General features: G+C 34.1%; 1 protein-coding gene across 5 annotated transcripts in view; it reads left to right on the top strand.

Moving 5' to 3' along the window:
* Window positions 1-23,046, top strand: part of dlg1 (discs large 1) — a 115,924-nt gene that overhangs the window by 61,950 nt on the left and 30,928 nt on the right. For 4 of the 5 annotated variants that reach the window (XM_066284801.1, XM_066284799.1, XM_066284800.1 and 1 more), the window contains exons 5-6: window positions 10,715-10,750; window positions 20,846-20,884. In XM_066284801.1, the coding sequence (XP_066140898.1) occupies window positions 10,715-10,750; window positions 20,846-20,884 (75 nt within the window). Of the gene's footprint in view, window positions 1-5,758; window positions 5,906-10,714; window positions 10,751-20,845; window positions 20,885-23,046 lie in introns of those variants that run through there. The other variant, XM_066284803.1, reaches the window with a different exon arrangement.

Genomic DNA, 23,046 nt, shown 5'->3' with positions numbered 1-23,046 from the left:
AAACTAAACTGAAAGAAAAGTCGATATTTCTACTTTCATATTTGAAAAATTGCTAAAAATTCTGCGATACCAAATACAACAGAGTCTCTTTGTGGATTGGAAAACTAAAAGAATGGTCGGAAAAATCCAATTTTGCAGGCAAAGTTTTGTAATCCGGGGGGATAAAAGAGCAAAAGAATCGAATGAACAATCGTTGTCTGTTGCGGTATATTTTGCAAATTCCTCATTGTCTTTCATGGAATTTGAATGCGAAAAAAATGCAAATTGTTGCAATTTTTATAATTTCCAAATTTTAATTTACTTTTTCTAAGTGTATGTTTTGAAAGTTCAAAGAGGAAACTTATACTTTGCTATACTTTGTATTTCGAATATAGTAAGAAACATGTCATAAACGAAACGAACATTTGCGACCGAGCCGCAGGTCAGGTCCGTAACTTTGAAGAACAAAGTAACATGTCGCACTTTTGAGTTTTATTAAAAACTTATTGAAATCTCAATTCTACCAATCTCTAGAAAGGACATCTATTTTGTTTGTATTTCAAAATACTGAAATATCACACGTGGTTGCCATAGAAATATTATAGAGACGAATAAGTTGTGCGTAATGATATTACGTAACAGTATGAAGGTTCATCCCATAGTACTTGTCTGTAATTCTCGAGTTTCCAAAGTAAGTAAATTTCTCGGTGTATGTAAATTACCGCCAAAGAAATCGAGAAAAGTATTTTTGGTATGATTTGATTATAAAGCATTCTCATGGTATTGTTGTAAACGAACTGATTTTGAAATTAAAAAAAAATGCAGGCACCACTAGAAATCATAAGAGGACTATGGCAGATATTCTCTTTTTAGTCACTCTAGCGGGTTGATACAATATGCGAACCAAGACGACTTTAACCCTTAAAACAGAAAATTGAAAAACTCTTCGCCCAAATCACTCTGTAAACAACGATGGAGCAGGCGACCATCTATAGCGGGTATTTAATTAATTAAATGTCTGTGGTCCGCATTGCACGCATATTAATCAAAGAATTCACAACCAGAGTTGGGTCGCCCTCTGTTGGCAGGAGTTGCAGGACGCTGAACGGCCAGTCCGGTCCGCGCATCGGGAACGGTTGCGGCAAAAGTTCGGTTTTCTAAGACGGGACACAAAAAGTGACGTCGACGATAGTGTTTTGTTGTGTTGGACAGGTTTGGGTCGTTGTTATGGAAATATGAGGCGACATTTCCAACATGATCGACGCTTTATGAGCTGATTTTGGGGTTTAAATGCCACCAGGATTGCTGTTAATTCGTCGGTAAACAACGTGAAATTTCCGACGTAAAGCTGGGTTAGGGTGCATTGAATAATAGACGATGATGGTATCATTGTTGTGCAGATTTGCCAAACGCAAAGTCGTTGTTTGAGTTGTTAAAGCCTTAAGGGCCTCCTGTAGCTTGCAAAATGAGTCATTTAGAAACTTGTTGTGATTTAATAACTTGTCGAAATTTCGTATAACATTAAGAATAATTTACTCTTGTCGCATTGACAAGAATTCAGCCTACAAATGTTGAATTTACCAAGAAGACCAATACGCAGTTGCTCATCATATATTAATCGCGGCAAGATCCTGATGGAATTGAGAAAATTAAATTTCGTTTTTTATTTAATTATTCCAAAAAAATTGTAGCATTTAAAATACTTTTTCATCTATTTGCAAAGAAATGTACATTCCAGTTTACCAAATACTTACTTCAATTTTATTTTTTCAAATACGGTCCTGCATGTTTTCCATATTGCATGAGTTGTGAGCTTGTGACTTACCAAAACGTATAATGTCATACTTGCCATTAAGTTTTTACGTCGAGTTTTGTCATCAGCCTTATCATCAAGCTTTTTGCCAGAGTAAGAATAGAATCGTTGATAAAGCACTACGGCTGTTACAACACACATGTTAACCCTGAGCACAGAGGACTTATACCATAAACAAGATTAGTCGCTGTTTGGCAGGTGATCATAAATAAAATTATTGGAACTAATTGCACAGGTGCATCAAAATTGCCGATAATTTTCTAGTTCATGTATCGACATGATTTTTTTTCTTGGGCCTTGCAAATATGTATCGTCGCCCACTTCTGAAGCAGGAAAAAAATAGTCGCAACGGGATACTTTGTCTGCGATTCTCGTAAAAATGAAAATAAATTTATTCTTACAGGTAGTGTCAGATTTTGCTCATATCTCAGACCGAGAATGTGTGTTACTCCGCAGCCAGGGCCAATAAGAGGCCGCAAAATATTCCCGTACAGCTGTTCCCGTATTTTACACGTTTTGAAATAAATCTTAAGTAGCAGATGAAAAAGTATGCGCACCGCAAGAATAATATTCTCGAACACTAACGTTACTTTCCCTACTACATACATAGTATGCTATTTCGAGTGACTTTGTCAATATTTGAACGTGCATAATTTGCTTTTTTCAAATGAGACTAGAGAATATTTTGGATTTAAAGTGCTCTCTCTTAGGTAGGCCATTACTTCGTCTCTGGACTTACTTTGATCCTGCACCACTCTTTGTATGGTGTCCAAAATGATACAATTTCTAACTGAAACTTCAAGCTTTCCCCTGATATATTAGGTTTGTGGCGCTCAACATATAGAGCCTGTCGAAAAGGGTTCTCAAAAAGTGCTCATTTGAAAAGAATGCTTTATTCAGGCTATGGACTGGCATATTTGGTTCTGACGCATTTCGTCTTGTCTCCAAGCCATTAAGGAATAAAATAGTAAAACGTGATATTTTGTTGAGGTGGAGATCAATAAGAACTTTAACAGATGCATTAAATTAAGGAGCAGCGACATCTAGCTACCGCTAATTTAAACTTTTCTATAACTCAGAATTCGATTACATTTCCCAAGATTAGGGTTTTGGGGTCATTTCCTAGATGTCCGGATGAAACACGGAGCCTGGAGAAATAATGTAAAGCATTGAGACCTATAAGGATATTGTTCATGTAGAAATTCAGATTACGCAGGTTGGAGATATTCGAAAATTATTACTTCCGAGCGCTGACGGCGTTTATAGTGGAAAACCGATATTGATATCAGTATAAATTTTTCACTTAAGAGATTTCTCTTAAAATAGGACTTGAGAGATAATCTTATCTTTAGATTTCTATTAAAAAAGAAATGTTGTATATTGCGTCGGTCATTTGATTGTTTTGGCATTTCTGCCAAAGGTGGCCCTGGAATGCCATGACAACTGCAAACAAACAATTGTGAATTATTTGCGCACCGTATCGAAGGTCGCCGGGTCCGGCTAAAAATGATGACCGGGACGAGATTTACGTGTTGAAGATAAAAAGTAGTGTGGCTCGCTAAATCAGTGGCGCATATAACAAAATGAAAAATTTGATGACCATGTAGTAAAACGCGCTCAATTCTTTGTGTACAGAAAGCAATATTAGAATCCTTCCATTGAACAAAGGTAATGGTAGGATGGTGTTACCAATAAGGAAAAAATTGAAACCCCTTTGAAGGGGTAAAAATTGCACTAATTTAAATAAAAACCCCACAGAAACTTTCGAGATCTAAATTTATAAAACCCTTAAAAACACAACTGTGTGTTCTAAGATGTGCAAAAATAACTTACACTTAAAACCACTTGTTAGCAGCATAGTTACCCATACAGTCACTGTTAAAACTTTTGCTAAATAGCCGGAATCCTTTAGCAGGAGAAACTTATTCTAAAATTAAAAATTTGAGTGATTCTTTAGAAAAATTTAAGTTTTGTGCATCGTCTCGGTATGACGAATTATTTTAACACTTTTGTCGGAGGTGGCTGTAGAAAGCCATTATGATTGCGCAATCGTTATGGCGCAACAACATGTAACAATTGGGCGTATACAGGGTCATTCACAGTGAGTGTCCCATTAAAAGTTTACGGGGTTCTAGTATCCATAGCTAGAGATATCAAATTTTGGATGCTGATGTAATAGAGTGCGATCTCTTCAATTAAAATATTGGTATTATTGCAACGTTTCCAGATCTATGCGTAATCGACAACAACATTGTTATTTTAAATGGCACACCTTGAATTTTATTACTTTGTCGAATTACCAGTAAGATTTACACCTTACTTTATATATGATATGCCATAGTTATGATGATACATTTTAAAGACGTTATGACGTATCAAATATTTCTTGGTAAAGTTAAAAATAATCATCTCCGAATTCAACATGGAAACTACAGGGGTTCGAATGCGGATCAGTGACGTAGGTAACAAATTAAATTTTATGGTTCAACTGTTTTTGTAAGAAATAATATATAATAAAAATTAATATTAAAATCCTTCCAGTAGGTGAAGATAACGCTACAATTATAATGCACCGTCACCTATTCAAGCACCCAAATTAAAATGTTGATCCATTTTCACGGTTCTTTGAGTTCGCTTTGCTGTGATACTAGGGATACATGATTGACGGAAAGCATGAAAAATGTTTAAGTTTTATGGTTTTTGTGAGAAGTACTGTTTCATGAGAGCAGAAGGTGGTTACGTTCGTCCTCTACTGACATTTTGTTTTCTTGAGGTGAATCTTCCTTGACACTCAGACTGGTATTCTGGCGCGTAGATAGGGTGAAATTCACCCTGGAGATTCTCCCCTCCGTATAAAGCTACTGTTGTGACAAGCTGCGTCAAGAGCGAGTGTTATTCAAGGTGCCTGCTCACTAAACACCTTGGTTTTCCCTGTACCCACCATAAATTATTTTTTCAGGGGGGGGGGGGGTTAATCGAGCTTTTCGCCTATCTGTCCCTCTCTCTTCCTGCGTCCTTTCCTACCTTTTCCACCCTAGTACGTTAAAACATTTCAATTATCTCTGGATCTTCATACTTTTCCTGCGTGTAGACTCCTTACTATTATTTTTTCAATGATGTCTACAATGTGCTCTCCGTTTCGTATCTTCCATTTACAAATGTTGTACATGTAATTAAGGCGTGCTGCACAATTTCACGCTCCATGCATTCAAAACAGCAGAGGTCTGATTGGGTGTCCTAAGTCTTAAAGTATGCTCGGACAACTTCTTGGCCTGTAAAGGCTTGCGTTATATTTTAGTTAACTAGGCACCCTTTCAGTCGCAGCCACCATTTTCCATTAGGAATGAAAGTCTTTGTCAGTCCTGCGTCTTTGTTATCCTTCAACTGATTTGAACTAACCGGAACTAATCATGCGTTCCTAATCTCCCAATAATGCAGGTCCTTTAACTACATGGAGTGGACCGTGTTTAGCTCATTTTGTACTCCCCCTCCCATCAATAAAAGAACAAAAACTCGTGACGGAAATAAAGAGCTTTTTACCGGTCTTTCCAAGAACACTAGGAATAAAAAATTATTAAAAATAAATACTATTGAGATGATAATATATATTTAAGTATGGAAACGGTCGATTCTTACGAAGATTGAGCGAGGTAGAGTAGAATGTTAAATGGAAAAGATTTACGGCATCTGTTGGCTATGACGCCTAAAATTGATCTCCTAGCATTGCGAGTTTCTAACTAATAGTGATGGTTTCCAAGATCCATGCACCAACCTAAAGAAATTTATCCTTTATATAGCAATAAACTGCTTGGCGTTAAAGCAACTTCAGGGACATATATGTAGTTACTTGAAAGACAACACTTTCAACTTATCGACTTCTTGAGTTCAAGCATTATTGTATCGATTCTCGCTATCGAGAATATGGATTTTCAAAACTCGTTTTCAATGATAACATCGCGCGTGCAATAACGTTATTATAATATGCCGCCAACATCTTTTTCGCCGTCAAATATGTGTTCGTTCTGTCCGATAAGAAAACCGCCCTCAAAGAGAGCCGTTCGCTTCGATTCGTATGTGGACACATTTTCCATATCAGACGTTTCAGCTCATAAGGTAAGTTTAATATTACCTTATAAATTAGTTCTTTATGAAAAAACTTATGAAAAATAGTCCGAGGACTTTATACAAAAACAAACCTGAATGCATTGAGAATATAAAACTTTTGCACCGTTAGAGTGGAAACTGTATTAGGAAACTTTTTGAAACGTAACCCCTGCAAAATAATTGCAGGGTGGAATTAAACGCAGTTACAATGTGCGCTGTCTGGCAGACAGCTAAAGCCTAGCTACAGCATCCAACAGTCTCCGTTTCAGTTTCAGTGCTATCGGGAACTTCGTGCTGTTCGCTATGTTCACGGGCATGCGAAGCCCGGCGTGCTCTTGAATCAACACGTATTTTATTTATAAATATTTCTTCCATTAATTTTTCTATTTCTACATTTAATTCATTTATTTGTGAACAGAAGTAGTTCCGAAGAAAACAGTTCTCAGTGCTGGAGTTTAATTTTTAATTTTGCTGTCAATACCTGCGGAACAGTCTATATTTGCATTGACATTGTTTTAATGTTATGCAGTTTTTTTTATTTGTTGCTTTTCCTAAGGTATTTAGAGGGTATAAAGTTTAAAACAGAGCATCAGTATCACCCATAAATTCAATCGTGTGGGTTATTACAACAATTGCTTATCACATTTTAAACTATTAAATTTTGTTGTTTATAGTTTTAATTCCTTTTTAATACATATAAATGCTGAACAATTCCGGCATGACTGGAAATCGTTGTTTCAAAGCAAAATATTATTTAATACGCATAATTGAATTTCTCGATAGTGAAAGAAAATGTTTTGAAATGCGCAGGGTGCTTCAAAAAAGTGTAGCAAACCCAAATAAAGTGATTTTTTTAAATGAAATATACTTGATTTAGATAGTAAACATAAAACGTGCTGCATAAGGCTTACGCAGATTCACTGACAGAACGCTACCGGAAAACAATTTGGAAGTTAACAACTTAGAAAAAGGCAGAAAAATATTTTCAAACTAGACTGGGGATCGCCGCTGTTCGGGCGAGACCGGGGAATCCCCACTGATTTTGCATTTCGGTATGCGGCATACATTGGACTGCTGTCAATGTTGAGTGGTCTTGAGCATAGTCACACAAGTGTTGTATCTAAATTGGAGCCCTAAATTTTAACTTGCAAAAATAACCACTAAAAAGGTTCGGATCAAATATTCTTTGATTTTGCAATATTTCTGGATAAATTCAAATTAATTGTTTACTATCTCATTCAAGTAGTCTCATCTGTCTTCTTTATTTCATTTCTCTGTCTTAGAAATCAATATCCCATCATCTTTTTTCGCCCACTAACTTTAAGAGACAGCATTGCTACGTGTGCTGAATGGCTATACATGTTTATCGCCTTCCTTCCAAAACAGTTGATTAATAATGACATGCATATGCCTCATTATTTACCTTGCGAGTTAATCAACCAGAATATCGTCATCATCCTCATTGTTTCATTTGTGATTGTCATTGAAATGAGCGTCAAAACGGCACAGTTGATATGATCTTTTTGTCTTTAAGATTTCATTTACGCTTCATTTAGAAAAGCTTCTTGTGATGTTATAGAATGTAGCTAAATGTAGTATTGGATAAAATCTCATATATAATGCTGGTGTGGAACATTTATAGCTCACACGTCTTACATCCCTCAGCGATGCGTCTTTGGAATTTAAACTGGACGTTAAAGATGGTGATAAAGATGTGCTTCCCCACCTCGGTGCATATTATTCCATATTGTGTCCCTTTTTAGTAAGCAGGCACCCAATAAAAGAAATATTTTTTTGTAATCTGAACAGGTATTTCCTTTGATAATTTCACTTAGACTGTCTTTGTAATGAACTGACAATGATAATAAAATAATATCATCCCTGTAAAATGTAGAAGTTTGCGTGTCGTGGGTTTTGTACCAGGTACTTGGGCTGGAATTATGGGACTAAAATTTAACGAAGCAAAAGCTTAATATAGTGCGTCGCGGCTTACCGCACTATGCCCTCACAAATCCAACTATCAACAAAATTTAATTAAAAATGTCTCATATATAATCATTATTTCTTCAGTGCAGTATGAAATATGCGATAAAGCCTGAATATTAGTCGGAGACAGGTTTAGATGTAATAAAACAAAGATGTTTATCAGCCCTCCATACTTCAGTAAGAAATCAGCAAGGTACAGAAGATTCAAGTTGTTCGGAAGAGCCAAAGTTTATTTTGCAGATAAATTTTTGGTAAGCACTGTTACATTTGGTCCCAAGTGATTGTTGAAAAATTTAAATTCACAATGTTATCGAAGCAAAAATATTGCTTTGCCACTCGTGTAGCCGTATACAAAGTATTTTTAATTTAACCCTCACCCATGTTTCTTCTTTCCGCTACTATTATCAACTTTATTTTTTTTATGGGCACCACATTGAATTTTTCGACAGAAAAATAGTCGGATGGCACATCCGAAAAAGTCATTGTGTAGCTGAGGAAAAGTGGCAATGAAAATGTGCTCGTGACTGAACTTCCTTGTCAAATACTGCAAAAAAAATGAAATATCCAATTTTTTATTTTTTTTTTGAAAATCTTTGGAAGTACGCCAAACATTCAAATTTTCAAAACGGCATTTAGTCAAGCATGAAATTTGCGCAGTCTTTCTCCATTTAGACTTCTTTGTATCTGCATCGATTTCCGAGATCCCAGTGGTGATGGTAGAATTTTAAATCTTCTGTATACATACATATGTACACAATATGTCAACGAAGGTAAAATTATATATAGAACTGAAAAAATATCTCGTTAATTATCTCGTTTCGTATTATATGTCAATTTTAGTTTTAAACAAAGCACAATACCTCAAATAAACCTCTTTCTAAAGATTCCTTCAGAAAATTCCTCTTCAGTTCTTGGAAAACTTTCAAAGCAGTTTGTTTTGTATCGCTATAAAGGAAGAACATTCAGGAGTTCAGTCCATAAAACGTGGACAAAATCTAGTGCTAACCCTCATTAACCCGCAAATGGAAACCAGCGTGTTTCCTGAATCCATGACATCAGTTCATTTATCTTTTCAAAGTGACAGTTGCCGTTTTTAACATGAAATTAAACTCAATTTCGCAGATTACATTAAGTGTATGTGTATATTTACCATATACGATTTTAGTTTAAAATTAGTAATTTCATTAAGAAGAGGTGCGAATGAGCATTGAATAAAAATATTCCTAATTTTTGTTTGCTTTAATTGAGATTTCTATGTTGTGCCCTTCACACATGGACCGCTGTTCTATAGCCCAAACGGCAAATTTGCCCAATTGACACATGTCACTGAACCGTAATTTTAAATCGCTTAAAAGCTCCGAGGACTAGTTGGTAAATGTCCAGTTAGGGGGCCTGCAGTTAACAACTAACTGACATGAAGTTTTTTCTAAAGTGGACTAAGAGCTTAACTCACAGTTGCAGTAAGGACAGCTGTATGAAACACCTCCGCAATTAATAGAGAAAGTTTGATCAACGGTTATCTCTTACATGCAGTTTTAGCATCAAATAAAACAAACGGACCCTAAATAATTGAAATTGTTTTCTCATTCTCAACGAATTACATTTTTAATTAGCCTAATTTGCATTGTTAAAACCGTTCGTCCAAGAATTGATGAAATTTATTTAAGAATTAAAATTTACTCTCCATATTATAAACTCTAATTTAGATATTAAACATTTTCTCAGTTACATGCCCTATTTCGTGAGAAACTCATGGGTATAATGTAATTTCAAGGTACATGAACAAACGTGCATTTCTGGAACACCAACACATTCTTATCGCCACCCTGTCACAAGAACATCCTGAATAAAGTTGAAGCACAATGGTGCGAAAGAGTAAAGAAACTCATTGCTCATTGTAGCACTAGTTTTGTATGAACTAAATATAGAATGCTAGTTTTTACTTTGCTATGAATGAAGGATGCATGTGGGCCAGGGTATTTTACGCATTTCTCTAATAATTGATAATTCAGAAAATCAATAGAAAGTGGCCATTAAAACACCTTAAGTCGGCGTTGAAATATCAGAGGCATGTCTTAGATTAATTCATCTGTTAATCTATTCTCCGCCAGGTGTTTGATGGTAAGTAGCAGACGGCTTAATCAATGCCTTACGTTTACGGTTCACCGCCTGCTGCGATTTTTTTATTCAGTGATCACTCATTATTATACAGGGTGGCCGTTTATAAACGAAACACATGCAGTTCTGAACAGCTAAGAGAATTTATGAAAAAGTACTCGGATACGTAAAACTTATTTTTGAGGGGGAAATATTTTAGGCTAATTCGAAGTTCTTTATCTGCAACCACTTAAGCGGGACAATGTTCATTCCCAAAATCTTAAATAGAAGAGGAAGTCGAGTGTCACCACCGCATTTTGAAGGTAATTTAACGTACTTTATAACCTCCGAGTTTTAAGTTTCTGTTATCAACACAACCAAGATAGCGGTTTTCCAAAAAAGTGCAAATTTGGATATTAGTCACAGGTAAAATAACTGATCATAAATTGAAACGCAGGGGTTATAAAGTATATTAAATTAACTTTAACATGCGGTGTCACTCGACCTCTTCTTCCATTTAACATTTTGTGGAAGAACACCCTTCCGCTGAAGGGGTTGAATAAAGGGGAGGTCCGAATTAGCCTAAAACGTCCCCTCTGAAAAATAAATTTTACGTGCCTGATTGTTTTTTTCATAAATTCTCTTTGCCGTTCAAAACTGTGCGTGTGTCGTTTTCAAACGGCCACCCTGTATAAACTCTTTGCATTATAATTAATAAATTATCCTTTTTTTCAGGGAAATGACAGTTGGCAAGGAAATGACACCGATCAGGTACGTGAATAACATTATTTTAATAAAAATATTTAGTCAAATGGAGAGGTTCGAAGTCAACGCTCGATGTGAAAATCTCTAAAACCACTAAAGCTACATGATAATTGAAATGGATGAGACAACATAGTGCAATCTTATAGAATGGGTATATAATTTATCTCAAAGGTGTCGAAAAAAAGAAAAATATTTCCTAATTATTTCAACCTATCGATCATAAAAAGATTTAAAGTCTTAGTAGTAGTGTAAGTATAAGTGGATTTTAGTTTAAGTAGTAAGTTTTTAATACATTCAACTGTTACCGAACCAATCGTCAGTCATATGTTTAAATACCGTGCATTAAAAAAAAATTCGGTAAAATAGCCTTTGGAATTATTTGACCCTGAACCCATATATCTTTGATATGTTTTATGAATTTTGAACATTAACAAATAAACCTAACTTCACTTTTAATTTTAATCTTTACTAATGATCAAGTAAAAAATTAAACATAAATAAATCTAATTAATATTTATTTACTTCCTCATTTACAACAAAAGCTGAAAAGACAGGGTTGACTTGCAAAGGCCCATTCTGTGTTTATGAACTGTCCGTTACGAAACTAAGACTCAACTATAAAGGCCTTTTGTCTGAATGTAAATATCATTTTTAGGACTTATAAAACTTTCAGTAACCGACACGCAAATCCGTGGAACCTTGAAAAAGACTAATTTTCATAAAAGCCAACAAATAATAAAGGTAAACGGAGTCGTATTTAAGTGAAGTTAAATTTATTTGTTTATGTTCGAAATTACGTAGAACACATCAAGAAGTACGGGCTCGGTGTTAAATAATTCGAAAGCTTATTTGATCGAAATTTTCTTTAAACACCCGGTAGTAATATGAGAAATAGCAAATGGTTAAATTAACATCCTACGTTTACAATTAACTCCTTTCTGCGCAAATTTTTCCATACTCAGCTGAAATTAACGAGCCGTTAAACATTGACGTGCACACAGAGTTAGGCGTTTTATATGGGTAATTTAACTAGGCACAATACGTCCCAGCAAAAAACTTTATATGAAACCTGATACACCCTATGCATATGTGACACGCCTTAGACTCATGCTTACCTTATAACATGAAACTAAAAGCCCTATAATATTTTAGTGTTATATAACCATCTCCAGAAACTCTCTTTTACTTTGTTATGTGAAAGATCACAAGCATTTCCCGCTTGCTTGCCAGGCTTCTGATAGTTATGAGGGTCAAATTTTAAATGTCTACCTGCGACCTGTGCACGCCCATGTCGAGCTAGAGTTTAGAATGTAGCTACAAATTTACATAGTACAGGGTTGTAATTAAACTTTTTTTAAACCAATTTGAACCAGTTTTCCATGAATTGATGATCGGAAAGGCTTACTCATTTAAATTGGGGGAGCTTTTAGCCTCGCACTTTATTCACATCATTAAATATTTTATAAAGACACTTATTGGCAAAAATACTAAATAATGAATTGAGCTTTCCCATTAATTCTTGTCAGGTTTGAAAGCATAAAAATGCGTCGTAAAAGTGTGGAAACATGAAGGCGGAAGTAGACAACGCTTTAAACACGCCTAGAGCTGACAACGATTCTAACATCTTCACAAAGCGTAATGGACTAATTCATCATTTACCAGAGAAATTATGAAATGATGTTATTCAAAATGTGGACAGATTTACGTTAAAACTTCGAATAAGAGTGCTATTAAACATGAAATCTTAGTTATTAATACTCCGTTTAGGATATAACATCTAAATACGCCCCTGTAGTAAAATTCCACTATCTGGTGACGTCGCCACCTCTAATTACGGCGTTGCCAAATATAACTAATAGTCTATAGTATTGGTTTATTTTCTCGATTATTTTAGTTCGGGATATTATTTAAAGTTTTTCTATTTCTGAATGAATGGAAATAAACAAAAGTCAGAAAACTTTTATTTACAAGTTAATATAGTTATTTATTCGTCAGGTATTCGAAACGTTAGCATTATTTTTTTGCGTTTCTATAAAACCTGATGCAAAGTAATTGAGGATTAGACTTTGAGAATTGAACCTTATAAAAGACTTATTCAGCGTTTGATGATAATTTAAAGGAAGCGATGTTCATTATTTCCACGTAGAGCTCTATTAACTTAATTATAATTAACATTAATTGGTAACGGGATTATTCACAAATACAGGTTTACAAGGAAGCAACTTATAAACATTGCAAAGAAACGTGACAACATGGCAAATCATAAGCGTTGCAGTTTCATGAAGTTACAGGTGTCCCAAAACTCATTTTTGACATTTTTGTGTGATTTTTTGTAATTAATCGCAAGTTTATTACTAGAAAGTGTCTCTTTCTTTATTTACGTGCTCAAATATTAATTTTGCTTTAATCTGCGGCCGCCAATTTGCCTCCGGTTCAAGAAAAACCAATCCAGAAACAACAAAATCTCGCCATAGTGAACAATGTGAACATTATTTTGAGTTTTTACTATGATTAGGTCCATTTGTCTTCTAGTTTACAAACCAGTGAATAGTTTAGACTCTTCAAAGTGATGCTGTGATAGTTACTTAAAAAAGTCTATAATAAATGACCGGAAAATGGATATTTACTGTGGTAATAGTTTAGGGGCAACATAACCTCAATTCCCTAATGCTTTGATGCTTGGGATTAAATTCCCTTGGTTGAGTCACCGATCTCCACCTTTTTGAGATTAATTCTCATAGGTAATTTCATGATAATTACCCATAAATTTCAATGATGAGGACCATTGTTTGATGTGATCTTGGATAATACATATTACTGAAATAGGTACCACTCATTGAGACAGTTACTACCTATCGAGATAGGCACTGCACCACATCACTCGCTTTTTGTAGCTACACACTACCAACTTTCTTAAGAAACGCTTGTGACACTTATATTTCTGCAAATTTACAAATTGCCCAGCATGCTCAATTGGTTTAACTTTTCATATTTTTGAGCTAGATCTATGTACCCGGTGCTACACTATGGTGATTTACAATCACTAAATAAAATATTATAGTTTTTGATGCTATAATGTTGGTTCTAATCAACTTTACCAGACTCAAACAAACGATGCTTTACCGAGTCTTTTCCACAATTATTTGCCTTCAGCTAAATATTTTGTTCTTATTGTTAATAATGTAATAGCAAAAGCATTTAAATATATACCTAATTGCATCCAATTGCGTTGAGGTAACAAATATAGAGATGTTTAATTCGCCAAATTGTCAAGAAATCTTGTGTGATTTGACCTGGAACATTGTAAGAGTATTGATACAATGCTTTTCCCGTACATCAATAATTTGTACGGTAACAAGTTACTTACTAGAGTTGTGATATAAACAGCTATTACATGAGGGTACCCAATCGTGTGCTGGAATATGTATATATAAAATCGTCCCCGTAAGAATAATTTGTTAGATTAAAAGGTGGACATCGCACTAATTATTCTTATGGGAAAGATTGTCTTCCCTTGCCAGAAAAAGTTAAAAATTGTTATAAAACTTTATTTATATTATTGATCTTTGGCTTCTGGGATTTCTTCTCTTCTTGTCTATTGTGCTTCTAAGGATATCTGCTTAGTTAGATACACACACTCGAGTACTGTCAGTCATTTGCCAAGAACCAGAGAATCAAAACCTTTGAGTTGCATACTTCACTACTCATCCACGGAGCTAATTTAATTGCCCAGTTGATAAAAATAGGTACCTTGGTAAACTATCAATCTTTAACTTGAGGAAAAAATTAATTTGTCATTCGCATGCCGAGTAAAACCAGTTGCAGATTTCTTTATAACTAGTTTACAAAAAAGAAATTTTAGTACCTACTGAATAATATGTTTTTCTCAAGATCACATAATCATTTTTGTTACTTTTTTGACATGATATTGGTTGAGACTTTGCCAAATATTGGTAATTTAAGCATTTTGCAACTTATTAAATACTGAGCTAAATGTCGACATTCTTGCGGACATGGTCCAGTAAGGATATCTAATGTGTCGATCTCACACAAATTTAAACTTGTTTATGAAATAATGTTTCAGTAATATTTGCAAGAGTTTTTGCTATTATGTGTCATTATCTATTCTTTTAACATTCACAATTTTTAATTTAATTAGTTTCCTGGAAAAAAACATTTATTTTTCAAAAAAATCTTTAAAAAAAAATAAAACACCTTAGTTATGTCAAAACATTAGCAAAACTGTCTTCATTATGATTTCAAATTTTGCATATAACAAAATTTATAATATTTGTCATAGAAAAAGTTTAATTAATCCGTGGCCATGACCTCAAGACGAAAAAAGAGCAAGCACGAAAAGGATGGGTTTATAAGAAAAGTTTCATCTTTATTTAATCTAGACACAGTAAGTATAACTTTTTTTGTAAGTACTTATTGAGTATTTGACCCAAGATTTGACCAATCCAGTAATCTGGATCTTGATCTAGATATTACTTAAATAAATCAAATTCACATGAACATAGGTGTACATTCGCTTCCTGTCTGAAATACATGATGACGAAAAATTATTAATTTGTAAGTTTTTTCCTAATAAGTTCCTTTCTGCACCCACATAAATATTTTTATGAAAATTGAGGAGTGTAAAATAAGTGTAGAGACGCATTTTTTAACGGGATAATAATGTTTTTAATTTCACCAGTGATGTCTCCATTGATGTGTCCCTAAAATTTTAAACAAAAAGTATGAAACGCCATTGCTTTTTAATAAAAATAATTTCCCGAGTGCTCCATATTTCTGCGAAAAAATGGTCTCGTGAATATTGTTCATAACGTTAAGCTGTTTCATGGGAAAAAAATAAAACGAAACAATCTGCAACTCAGGAATCGCATAATTCATCGATTTAACACAATCAAAAATTCATCAGGAGTTTTTCAAAGCGTATGCGATAATATGCGATAAACGGACAAGGAACGATTTCTTCGAGATGAGGAGTATTTACAATAATTTATTCAATCGTTCTTTTATAAGTAATTAACGTTATAAGTTAACGAAATACACCTAATTTAGTTTTGTAGTTTTAATGTTAGTTAGCAAATAATATTTTTCTCATAAAAGCTGTTAACGTTAAGAAGAAGTTCCAAGAGATTTTTTTAGAGTAATGTGAAGCACTGAGAAAATTATTTTATTATTTTTTTATCAGTAGCGTGTGATATTTTTCGTTTAAAATGTTCAGAGTCAGATTAATGGACAAACCTTTGATGAAATTAAAAACATTGCTTTTGCCTTAAAAGATGCGTTTTTACATCTATTTTACGTTCTCCAACTGTCATGAAAGTATTCAATAACGGAACGAACTTAATAGGAAAAAACTTACCCGTTTTCATATCAGCTTTATTTCTTGAAACCATTCTCAGATTGACCCTCTGAATTTTTGACATAACTTTACGAAAGACTATACACCTGCAATTCATTTATTTTTTCCAATTCACTAATTCGTACTTGTCCTAGAATAAATGTATCTATTTTTTTCTTTTCATTGTTCCACTTAGCAAAAAGTTGTAATAACTTATAAAATTTAATTAATTTATCTTCACCCGTTTTGAAAACTTTAATCAAAAACCATCCTCAGGAATTGACCTTTAAAATGAAGAGTCGTTCAAAACATGTTAAAACGAATGTAACGTGTCATCATCGAGATATTTTAAGGAGCGATAGTACTGTACGAAATAAAAAAATGCGACGCACCCTTTTGGATATACAAGGTGACAAAGCTAATTAACATCCTGATCCTAAACCCAATGAAAAACGTTACTTAGTTAAGAAGAACAATTCAAGTTTGATTACAATTGGAGTGACGCTTCATTACTTTGGCGCTGTTATTTACTGTGTGTATTATTTCATTTTAAACGTGAATTGGCTAAGCGAAGGTTATACTAACGCGGTACTATTGGTGCTAAGAGATACAAGGTCGGTTAAATGGGACATAAGTTGCCCTTTTGCGCACTACTTAGTTTTCTAACATCTGAAGAGAAATTCAAAACGATTTTATAAACGTATTTGAAATAACGAACAATATGTTGGTTCTTATTTTGAAAATTTGATGATACATTTCTGAGATGAGACCTCTAAAAAAAGCATCGCTGTAATGCATCATTAGACAGGGAATAAAAGGGCTTCTAAAAACAAAAAAAGGTTCAGTTCCATATTTGGGGGAAAAAGTGAATATGAATAAGTTATAAAACCAGTAATAATTTGACAACACTGATCATATTTTAATTGGTCACCGAAAATAACAATTTTTGTAATCTTTAACCCATGTTGGATCTCTTATGTTTGCTTTGTTGCCAACACAGCAACTGTGTGTGCTGTCTGTTAAAGGAAACACTTTGTAAATACAGTAGAGACTCGATAATCCGGATCAATTAAAGTTAGGACTAATCCGGATTAATAGAAAATCCGGATTATCCCGTCTTGCATTTTTATACATATGTATGTATATATACATTATAAAAACATTTAAATATGTATATGTATAATACACTTTATTCTCAAAATATCGAAACAAATATAATGCAAAAAGATTAAAACATATTAGATCAACCTACTTACTACATATTTACCCATTAGTATGTATCTACATACTAAATAATCGGAGATTTTACTTTGTTTTTTAAGCACAATTGAAGAATTCTTAATTATAGCTTTGTGTTGTAAATTTTTTAGTGTAAGAAAATCTGTGACAGTAAGATTGTTTTCTTCAACCCATTGCAATCCCAATGTAAAATATTTTATTGCATCCACATGCTTGATTTTTTTTACTGAATATCGACTTTTTCATCACTGGTCTCATCGTCTATAACCTCATGCTCAAGATCGCCATCTTCTACAACATTTTCTGCATTCTCAACCCACTGATTCATTTCAATGTTTGAATGAATCTTGCCATTAATTTGTGTCAGCATGTTTGACATGCCTTGGTAGCTGTGGCTTATTTGCTGACATTTCTTTTGTAATGAGCTTAAGGGAATCAGATCATCTGGGTCGTAATCAGGTAAATTGTCTAATAAAAGTTTGTGCCAATACTTTTCTAAAGAGTTCGTGGCCACTTTTTGCCATGAATTATGGAGCAAACAAACTGCATCAATTAGATTAACACTTTTAAGGCACTTAACAATATCATCCTCGTCTTCAAGTACTGAAAGAATATGTGCTAAAAGGCCTTTTCGGTAATTTATCTTCGTTAATCTGATAGCATTTTGATCCGTGGGTTGAATTAAAGCTGTGCAATTTGGTGGCAGAAACATAGTGAAAATCTTTCCATCTTCACTAATCAATTCCTCTTCAGAACAGTGACTTGGTGCATTGTCAATCAATAATAAGGCTTTTTCAGGAACTCGTTGATTTTTTAAAAATTACTTCACTTGTTTGCAAAATGAATTGTGAAGCCAGTCCTTAAAAATTGTATAAGTCATCCATGCATTACTGCTAGAGACATATTCCACAGGTTTTGTTCTTGAATGGCCTTGGATTTTTTGCTTTTCCAATAACAAGAAGTCGAAGTTTTCGGGTACCAACACCGTTTGTGCAAGCTAGAAACGTGATTCGTTCTTTGCTGGATTTCCTTCCGGGCGCCGTTGCTTCATTGCTGTGAACTAAGGTTTTATCGGGCAGCAACTTCCAAAAGAGACCCGACTCGTCAGCATTATATATTTGCTGAGGAAGAAGATCGCGAACTTCTATTACTTGCCTAAGTTTAGCAATAAAGGGAGTTACATCAGATTCATCATTCGATAATTCCTCTCCGCAGATTTTAAGATGTCTAAACCCATGTCTTTTTAAAATTAAGTAGCCAGCCTCTGCTTACAACAAATGTATCTTTTCCATAAATATTTTGGAAGAGCTGTCGAGCTTTGGCCCCTAGTATTTCATACGAAAGAGAAATATGTTTGCTTCGTTGTTTAATGAACCAGGTATACAATTCTTCTTCCATTTCCAGATATTCTGCTTGCCGCAAGGTTTTACGAGAACCTGGCTCAGAATGACAAATTCCAATAAATCTAAAATGTTGATGAGTAATTCTTCATCAAAAGACATTCCAAAATAAACTAATCTTACCTCCTTATTTTATCCTCGTTTTTTTTTAATATCGGAAATAGTAGGCGTTTAGCAGACGTTCCGACGAGGTACTGTAGCGCAAGTGATTTACTACTAACACCATTTTTTAATTTGTCTAATATTTCACCTTTTTGTTTTATAGACAAAGTAATATGTTTACGTTTCTCCATTCTACATTACGTTGAAACACACCCAGCCACCAAATATGTAATATAACTTAATATATCGAGAATAAAAAAAACACTTTAATACTAGTGGTAATACTATTGGTATATTACACAGGTAAGTTACTGGTTCAGATATAAAGCTCTGACTGACTTCTTACTTCTGCCCCTGGCATTAAAGAAACCAAAAAGTTCTTAGACAGCATCAGCAGCAATAATAGTAAGTAATAGTGCCGGAGCAGGTGGCCTCATAACTTATGTATAGATGAATTGGCGCTTTGAAATAATGCTTTAAGTTAGAACTGATGACCACGTATGTAACGATAGCAAATTTGGATTACTAAATCATGATCCGAATTACAAGATACATAATTTGAACTTAGTATCAATCCGGACTAACAAAAAATCCGGATTATCGAGTCTCTACTGTATGTTAATTAATAAAGAGTGCCCGAGAAAGCATCAATGCAAAAATTCTCCTTTTCAGGGAACCTGTGTAATAAAACAAAGTTTATTTTCTTTTTATTAATAAACTCTTTAACTCCAAGTGGATTTTCAGATGAATCTCCAAATTTTAATGATAGCCGTACAAAATGCATTTGCATACAAGAGAGGAAAAACTAATATCTCCTGCTCTTAATCTTTCGTGTAATTTATCTTTCCTCTTGTGCCGAATGGCAAATCCTAGTGAAAATCCCCTGGATATTATGCGTCGCGACGCGGTGTGGCGTGCATCACTGATGTAAACATATTGGTTTTGCATCCGCGACGCTAATGGGATATGTTCACTTCAGATATGTTCATACAACTACACCGACAGAGATAAATAAGGATTCCAGTTTAAACATAATACCAAAATTAATCGGCGTGGAATCCTTTATTTAGATAAATATTAGGATTATCTCGGGATAGGGCTACATGGGGCATTCGTCAAGCACAGGGTCGATTCAAGGTATAAATTCAACAGTAGGCACTTTACTGTGTACAAGTTTGAATTGTGGTCGCTTATAGTGTAATCCCTCTTCGCTGCATATTTAGGTATGGGAGAGGGTTTTAATTTTATATGGCACCCCCTACAGGCTGATCAGCGTTGAATCAGGGAAGATGTCTTAAGTATTACACAGGTCCTGAGTAAATTAATAATTAAATTAAATTAAAATTAAAATTTAATTTAATTTAAAAAGTTAAAACTGGATTATCACATTTACGTTAATTTACCGAATTGAAAATAAACTGCAATAAGATCATACAAATGCGTTCCCTGAAAAAAGGTATAATATTTATGTCCACAAGATCAAGTCTAATAAACATTATAATGTCCCAAAGGTAGAAACGACAGCTTCGCATAGGAGCCGCTTTTACGATGGGATTCGCCAATTTAATGACCTGTCTGCCAGCTGATATAAACCTTACGGGATTAACCGCGTTTTCTCATTTGATGTTGAAAAATGAAACATTTACGATTTGTTGGGAAAAAAAGTTTTTTGTCCAACTTTAATCGTTACCGGAACGAGTTAGATAAGTCATAACATTGCCAGCACATTTTATCTCTTAAGAATAAATTGTGGGTAATTACGGTCTTTTTTACCAAATTTTAATACTCAAATAAAATATTTTATTAAAACTACACAAAATTTAGTCTTATAATGTGTTTTGAATTTTATAATAAATTATTTAAAAAATTGAAAAGTATCTAAAAGATTATGGATATGGTTTTAAAGATTGACAAAAAGACCTTGGAAAAAATTTTTTTGCTTGAAAATTATTAGCTTAGTCGTTTTGTATTTTTGAAGAGATATTCAATATTTTTTTTTTATTTCAGGCCCATTCTCCACTATTGGGACAAGGAGATCTTAAACAAGTAAGCAGTATTTTTACTTTTTGGTTCTTTGTGCGTTAGTCTCTAAAAGTGATATGCGAGGTGCTGCTATTTTTCATTTTCCTTAATTTTTAAAGCTTGAATAGGATACTGTTCTGCGTTGAGTTATATGATTTCGAATGTTTAGATATGCAAGGAATTGCCTTATCTTACAATTATCTAAATACTATCTATTTGTGTGTATACAGTGCATCCCAACTCTATTTAGGCCCTAAATATTACAGGCCTTGTATTATATACTGCTGAAAAAAAAATTATATTGGAAGTGCGGCGATTGTAAAACCGACCTGTAGATGAGCTCGTCTGAAAAGGTATTATTTTGTGTAACGAACAGATTTCTGCAAAATGATGAGAGTTACACAAAATAGTGATTTCCCAACGTGTATAATTTTTTTTTCTAATTTTCGCTTTGACGCGCATTTAAGGGACTATCAAGTACAAAAATATGTCACATTATATCTCACAATCAATTTCGAATAATAAACTTCGCAACCATCGATGCAACTTTTCTTAACTGCTAGTGAAAATTAATCCATTTTATACATGGTTAAGAAGATCAAACCAGTTTGAAACTTCAAAGGGTCTTCAAAAGCGTCCCTTTGCCCAAAATTCTGATTCGATGATGATACTTAGCGACTAAATAGATTTGCGACGTCCTGTATGTAGGTTATCACGAAAATTTTGAATATTGAGTAATATTTTGTCTTATTTACTCTGTGATAATGATATGATGATACAATCTGAGTTTGAAAAATGAAGGAATAGCAGGGCAATAGTTGTGACAAGATATAATAATGAGTGAGGTAGGCAAGTTAGCAGAAATTTTTCCGAATTTTCGTTACGGAGGTGCTTATTCTATGGATATATCACGTGAAAAGTCAGGTTTCACAAATGAGTTCAACATTTCGGAGTCTGGTTGCGTGCCATGTAACTTGCTTTGATTGTCATCAGCGATGTTACATACCACTCGCCCCAGAGGACACCTCAATGCTCTCATCCTCAATATACACATACAGTTCTCACAAGAGATGCAGTTCTAAGTCTAGGTCAGCAGCGATCAAGAATTTGCCCCTTTCCCAAAATCAATACTTTGAACTTTGTCCCTTTCTCTCGTCCAATTTAATTTAACCTCCAGTGAGGATGCCAATATATTCTTCTGGTCAAATTACATTGATTTAACAAATCTTAAATCTTTACCTTTCTTTGCGAGGTGCAATTTAATAAGCGAAAAGAGCAATTTTAAACACACGAACACGACATGATGCATACAAGAAGCAGGCGAGGGCGGAAATTAGGGGAGTGTGCTAAGACCCTTTCTTGAAAGTTGTGCTCACTAATTTTCCTATTTCTATATAAAAAAAAATTAAAATTAAAAAATTTACCCAGCCACAAAGGTTCAATATAGGCCATATGTGAATCCAGATCGAATCCGATAATTATATGAGGCGACAAGAGTTGAGGCCAACCATCTCAGAATGGTCCTCACACCGTTATTAATAGGATGCAGATTTTTTGCACAGTACGAGATGTTTGGATGATTTGTACTCTAATTTGGTAAATGAATGTTTCACAATATAAGCCGAAACTCAAAATATTCGATTTGCTTTGATCATGATAGTGTTGAAAAATTATTAGTGCTCAGTATTTTATTACTTGGCAGTGGTTCGATAATAAATCAGCTTTGTTACTATAGTAGCTCAGCCAAATTATATTTTATAACATGGTTAAGTGAAGGTCGGGTTTTCAAGGAAATATTTCGTTCCAACTTTGTCATTTTAAGACTTTTCCGTGATGCGAATAGCATGAATAGCGCTGGTATTCAAAAGCCATTAATTATGAATAGATGACCCGCATTAAAATCTTTTTTTTTTTTTTTGGTTGGTAAACATTTTCCCACGACGTTCCACGAAAGTAAATATAACCTACCAGGACATTGTGTTTTTCTAATAAGATATACATGTTAGAAGAACTCAACGAATTACTACACAGTTTAACGAACTGCTCTGACGAGAACATACAAGGTGTTCCTTAGTGACTTGCGGATATTTTAGAGTGAGATTCTACATGAAAAAACAAGGATAGTTTATCATATAAACTGTGTTCCAAAGATGGTCCGTTACGAAGGTGCACTGCTGCAAAGTTTT

Source organism: Euwallacea fornicatus, chromosome 8, assembly GCF_040115645.1.
Source record: "Euwallacea fornicatus isolate EFF26 chromosome 8, ASM4011564v1, whole genome shotgun sequence".
Taxonomy (NCBI): domain Eukaryota; kingdom Metazoa; phylum Arthropoda; class Insecta; order Coleoptera; family Curculionidae; genus Euwallacea; species Euwallacea fornicatus.
The sequence above is the reverse complement of the archived record's forward strand: the minus strand, read 5'-3'. Positions and strand labels throughout refer to the sequence as shown.